Source organism: Camellia sinensis, chromosome 6 (genome assembly GCF_055761805.1).
Source record: "Camellia sinensis isolate YWXY chromosome 6, ASM5576180v1, whole genome shotgun sequence".
Classification (NCBI taxonomy): domain Eukaryota; kingdom Viridiplantae; phylum Streptophyta; class Magnoliopsida; order Ericales; family Theaceae; genus Camellia; species Camellia sinensis.
The window spans coordinates 22,327,614-22,333,783 of NC_138966.1; the positions used below are offsets into that span (position 1 = coordinate 22,327,614).

A 6,170-nucleotide genomic window follows, 5' to 3' on the forward strand; every position below is an offset into this window, starting at 1 on the left:
GGAGATCTCAGATATTCTACTCCAAAGATTTCAATGACTGAGTAACAAAATTGTTGCAAACTTTGAATGACAGTGCTTTCCCCAATACGTATGTAATCATCAACTGCATCTGCTGCAACACCGTATGATAATATTCTCATCGCTGAAGTCATTTTTTGTAGGGCAGATAATCCAAGTACACGAGCTGCATCTTGTTTTTGAATAAAATATGGATTCTGTGCTTCGATTGCATTCAAAATTCGCAAATACAAAGGACGACGCATTCGAAAACGTCTCCGAAATATTGTAGGTGAATACACTGGATTTACAGCAAAATAATCTGCAAACAATCTGTCATGACCTTGCCTTCTATCTCTGCGTATATACTTGTGCCCTACAATAGAACCCCCGATTTTCTTTGAGCTATCACTTGACTTGAGAATCTGAACCATACTACTGGTATTCTGCTCATAAGCTGCTAAAAGTGTAATCATATATTCATCATCAGACTCCTCATCAGAGGAGGAGGAAGAAGAAGAGGATGAAAATGAAGTAAATATTATGGATTTCAAAGTATCCATTACCCTCTGTTTTTGTTTAAGATATGATTGTTGTGTAGTTGTGTAAGATATGATCCTTGTCTGGCATATAAATAATAATGTGTTTATTATATGAGATTTTGGTAAACCAATGGAGGGAAAAAGAAATAGCAAAATAATTAGGAACAGAAACGGAGGGAAATCAAAAAAGAAAAAAAAAAATTACAGATGACCGGTCGACCGGCCGGTCAACCAACCGGTCGCCCCCTCCCGGTTCACATCCGTCAGTTCACTTGGTCGGTTCAAACAGTTCAGTTGTTGGTTCAGAAAGGTTTTTTAAAAAAAAAAAAATTTCCTCTACCCGGTCGACCGGTCCGGTCGACCATCAGGTCGACCATCCGGTTGTCCTGACTGATATTTGATGAAGCTGAAGCGTTGGAGTGTGAAGTATCAAATTCAGGAAATGGTCATTTTTTAACTCAGATTTGGTGAAATATTAGGTTAACCGTTGGAGATGCCCTTATTAGTCAATCTCCCTTTATATTTTTTAAATAAAAAGTAACAGAAAAAATATCCAGTAAGTCTGACTTTCCTTAAAGAAAATAATTAAGCCTTATCAATTTTTTATTAGAACAATTTAGTCCTTATTTAAATAAATTATTTCAAAATAGTTAAAAACTACATTAACACTCTACTTTTTTCCACTTTTAGTAAAAATCCATAAATTGGATTTAAAAAATTATAAACAGTTTGATTTTGAATTTCAATTTTATTTTTTTATAGTTTTTAATTAGTATTTTTTTAGTGCTTTTTAAAAATATTTTAGTTATTTTTTGTAGATACATCTAATTTAAATGTACTTATAAAATAAAATATTTGTAAATAAATTATGTATTTTTTTTCAATAAATGCAAAAAAATACAAAAATGTATTGAATTTTGTATTCTTTTGTATTTTTTAATATTTAGTTAATTTTATAAATATTTTTCACAATTTTTGTATTTTTTAAGTGTATCTAGATTTAATGAATCTAAAAAGTAAAAAAAATAAATAGACTGAAATATTAAAAAAAAGCAAATATATAATACATCAAAATTTTAATAGTGACTTGAAAATTAGAATCCTAACTAAAATTGCTAAGAGAGTCTTAGGCATTGTTTGACAACTTTCAATTTTAGTCAAAAAATCAAAAAGTTACTATAAGTTGTCACATAATTCACTTTACTTTTTTGCATATATTTTCATAAAAAGTTAAAAAATTACTAAAATAATATGTTATTACAAAACTATAACTGTACGGGGAGGAAATAATTCTCCTCGTATAATCCTGTTGACCAAGTCCACGCTTCTCCGTACGACGTCGCTTTGTCACCTGAAAACACAAACGTGAGCTAGCCGGCGGGTGTGTGCCGGAAACCTCTCCGATGCCTAAGTCAGAAAACTTGACAAATAGACAAAGCTCTAAGTTCTCAAAAAGACTGTGTTCAATTACCTCCTCCAAGGTGATGTTTGTAGGCTTTTATAAGCTTCCCGTGGCACAATCCTAGTAGGACTTGTACTTCTCCATGCAGAGTCCTCCTAGGATTCATTCTCCTAAGGATAATGCTTATCCTTTTACACCCTCCCCACTGCTTAAACCAAGTGGGATGGTTTTCTTCATGGCCGAACTACCACATGGCCGAAATAACACGGGCTATGTTGAGCCACAGAGAAGGCCGAACTATCCTTAGCTCGGTCTTCTCCTTTAACTCATTACTTCGGCTGTCCCTGTTCAGCCTTGGTATGCTTAGATCAGACTTCCAAGTAACAAGTTTTGACCGACCTAACCAGATTGTGTCATGACCGGACTAACTCTGAAACCGGTCCTCCCAGAACATACTGCGACCGGACTAACTCTAAGACCGGACCTACTCCGAGTTGTCTCTGGATTGGAGTAGCCTTACTCTTCCTTGGGCCGAAGCTACTATCTCTTCTTGAGCCGGAATAAACTCACCTCCTTGGGCCGAAGTAACTCTGTCTCCCCAAGGCCGGAATAACCTTGCCCTCTAGGTCGGAGTATTCAGTACGGCCTTTTTACGCAGTCCTACGCGTTTTGGGCCTTAATGCCCAACTCTCAGCTCGGCCCAATTTTTCCCAAAAATTACCCTCTCAATTGCCCCTTAATTCCATCTGTGCAACACGATTGGGATTACCAGCCTTTTGGCCGAGCTGGAGTTTGTTACGCTTTTTCAGCCGAGCTAAAAAACCCTTTTAGCCTTTCCAGCCGAACTAAGTTTACCTCGGGTAACACTATGTCCGGTCAAAAACGTCTCTTCAATCATAGTGTCTGTAACGCTTCCCATTCCAGTGACACGTGGCAGGCTCTGATGGGCTAAGGACGGCTGTCACGCCGTCTTCGTGCTTTGAGATCTCGAGACGGTTCCCGCCCAAATTTTGGGCTCTCTAACAAAAGTGAACCCTAAGGCTAGGGTATCTTCACTTTTACCACCTTCATACTCTCCCTCTGCTTTTTTGGCTGTTCGAGTTCTTGAGCTTTAAGCTTACTGTGTTCGTGCTTCCGTTGCTGCCACTGCTTCGTCTTCAACTTCTTCTTCTCCAAACTGGTAAGTTCTGAGAAAACTTGTTGTTGTTGTTTTCTTCATTTCTGTTTTTTCTATCTGAGTGAAGCATGCTCGTGTATTCCTTGTTTTTGCTTCTGTACTTTCATGAAAAAATGAATAGAACTTGTATGTGTATGAACTGTTATGTAGAAAAACAAGCCTTAGATCCAAAATCACATTGCGACCGAACTATGATTCTGTTTGCCCCTAATACGTAGACTTCTGTAGTCAATAGCCGAACTAGAACTTGTAGGAATGTCAGTAGTTTCCTCTGAACCACTCTAGCCAAGATAAGCTTACCGAACAAGCTTGCATATACCGAACTAGGTACTTCGGTCCCCAACCGAGCTAAGACCTTGGGGCCAAGCCGGCTTTCTTAGTTCTGAAACCGAACTCAGAAAGCCGCCCCTAGGGCTCAGCCGGAGTAACTTTCCTCACATCGCAACCGATTTAGGCCTTGGGACTAAACCAGCTTTCTTAGATTTTTGGACCGAACTCAGAAAGCTGACCCTAGACGTTAAACCGGTCTAAACTGCTCGAAACCGAGCTAAGAAACCTTCTGATGAGCCGAGGTAGAACCAGCCCGCTAAACCGAAGTAGGATTTGTATATCTTGCTTATAATTTGTAGCGCGGTCCAACGATCTGTGCTTAACCCCTTTGTTTTCTACTTTGCAGACTTAGGTTGCCCAGGCACTCCTGCGTGTGCTCAACCGAGCTACTGAGCCTAGTTTTTGTACCGAAATAATTTATTCATAAATTATACGACAATGGGTAAGTATAGATATTTAGTCGAAACCCCTGGTGGCCTGGCCGAATTTAGGCAAGATTACCAGATTCCTGATGATGTCCATCTGGCGCTGGCCAAAAAAGATGCTACCCCCTGGAACAATGAAGGCTTTGTGCCTTTTACCCTTCAATCCATAATAGAGACCGGACTACGGTTTCCTGTCCAACCGCTAATCTGCGAATTTCTTAGACAGACTAGGCTATGTCCCACCCAACTATCCACCAATACGTACCGTATTATCATGGGGATAGCCGCATTAAACCACCAAACCGGACTGAATCTTGGTCTAGCCGAGATCTTTCATCAATACTCTATCGGCTCAAAGAATGCTGGGTGGGTCTACTACCTTAGAATTCGCCGCCGCCGAGAGAAGATAATCAAGCACACTCCGGACAAAGATCTTAACGATGACGATTTCTTTTGGGTCTCTGGGAACTTTGAGGATTTTCAAGCTCAAATTCCTGGCCGACCTATAAATTGGAAAATGGGAGAGCCTGGTAATTTTACTTCGGTCTTCTGCTTTGTAAGTTATCTCGGTTGTTTAGTCTGTTAGCCGAACTAACACTTCTCTTTTTTGCAGATTTTGCCCATCTCCATTCCCTGTATAGCTATCCTAACCTCGGAGTCTTGCGAGCCGCTTTTCGGGTTAAAGAAAGGGATTGGGCCAAGCTTCTAAATTTCGAACCGACCTACCGTTACAGCGGTCGACGAAAAGCAAAGGTGACTGACTTCCTTCTTGAAGAGGCACCGGAACCGGACCCAACTCTGCCCGAGATAAGACTTGTCCCTTTATCCGCAGAAGAAGAGATGGCGAAAAGGAGTAGAGTCAGGGCCCTTCTCACCGAAACAGCTAGGCCCGAAGTGGCGCCTTCCAGCCAACCGCAGCCTGCTGTTGTCGCCCTTCCTTCCCAACAGCCATCCTCTTCCCGCCGAACCAAACGTGCCCGAACTTCCGAACCCGAACGGGTTTTGATTGATGAAGAAACTCCTATTCAGCCGAGCTTACCACCGAGCCCCCAACCGGAGTCTTCCGACCGAACCATCGGCTGCTGGGCACCGAAATTAACCTTCAACGACCGAGACATTCTAGACACAGACTCGGTCGTTGCTGAGAAAGACCACCTGTTGGCCATCAACCTGGCCAAGAGCGTGTGTCTGCCCAAAGACATGGAACATCACCAAAAACAGTTAACCACCGAGCTGAAGTCCATCCGGTCTGCTACTAAGTCCATGATTCTGGTTAGTGACTTCGGTTGCTTTTCTGTTTATGTTTCTTTTTCTTTTTAACTCTTTCTTCGGTTAAAGGGAAGTTGTTTGCTTTGTCAGGCCATTCAAAAGAACCAAATCACCCACAGGAGAGTACTGGAGCTGAGGAAAGTGACAAGGCAAGCGGCGGCCGAGGCAGAGGCGAAATCGGCCGAACTAGAGTCGGCCAGAAAGGAAATGGCCGAACTCCGAGGTGAGGTCGGTCGTTTGACCGGAATGGTTAGTTCGGCCGAGGCCGAAAAACAAAAGACTGCCATTGTGCTGAAGGACAAGTACTTGCGTGAGCTGGTAAAGCTTGAAAGAAAGAAAGACGCCGAAATGAAGGAGAAGGCGAAGGAGGCTGAGAAACAAGGTTTCAAGAGGGCTGAGGATGCTTACGCCCAACAATGTGACGCTGCAAAGGAGCTATTCTTCAAATGCGGCTGGAGGGCGGCAGTGGAGAAACTCGGTCAAGATCAACAGACCGAGGTCTTCAACCCTCCAGATTATTTTATACCGAAGTCCCTGGCGGAGTACGCGGCCGCTCTGCAACAACAGTTTTTGGAAGGCTCTGACTCTGATGATGCCTCTGATGAAGATACTCCGGCCGAAAATGTGGACCAGCCAGTTCGGTCGGTGCCCACTGCTGAAGACCTAACTGTTGATCCTCCCAGTGGAACCGTAGCCGAAGTGGCTCACCCTAGTGTGAATGAGCTCCCTCCGGAGACCGGTCTTCAAGTTGATGCCGATGCGGTTTTCGATGCTGAAATTGATGAACTTTTCTCTTGACTTTTTTACTTTTTCTCCTTTGTAACCGAACTAAGCCCCCTTGTAATTGACTTCTCTTTGAATGAAAATTTTGCTTCTTTTATTCCGGTTATTGTGTGTATACTTGCCTTTTGTAATGTCTTCTATTACTCCAAGTGTTATTTCGGTTTTTGGTTGGTTAAACTATACTTACCAGCCAACCACTCCTTAGCCGACATAATTACTTCGGCTGAGGAGTATTAAGTGTCGGT

General features: G+C 42.2%; 1 protein-coding gene across 1 annotated transcript; it reads left to right on the plus strand.

Moving 5' to 3' along the window:
• Nucleotides 1–4,490: 4,490 nt before the first annotated feature.
• On the plus strand, nt 4,491–5,940 carry LOC145793212 (uncharacterized). The gene is made up of 2 exons (XM_082875970.1): nt 4,491–5,145; nt 5,233–5,940. Exons 1-2 carry the CDS (start codon nt 4,714–4,716, stop codon nt 5,938–5,940), a joined length of 1,140 nt encoding a protein of 379 aa, XP_082732096.1. The 5' UTR covers nt 4,491–4,713.
• The last annotated feature ends 230 nt before the right edge of the window (nt 5,941–6,170 follow it).

Bases quoted from the DNA above. Each gene is read 5' to 3' on its own strand.
- LOC145793212 (XM_082875970.1), top strand. From the start codon at position 4,714: ATGGCGAAAAGGAGTAGAGTCAGGGCCCTTCTCACCGAAACAGCTAGG. The intron at 5,146-5,232 runs GTTAGTGACTTC...TTGCTTTGTCAG, and splicing joins CTACTAAGTCCATGATTCTG to GCCATTCAAAAGAACCAAAT.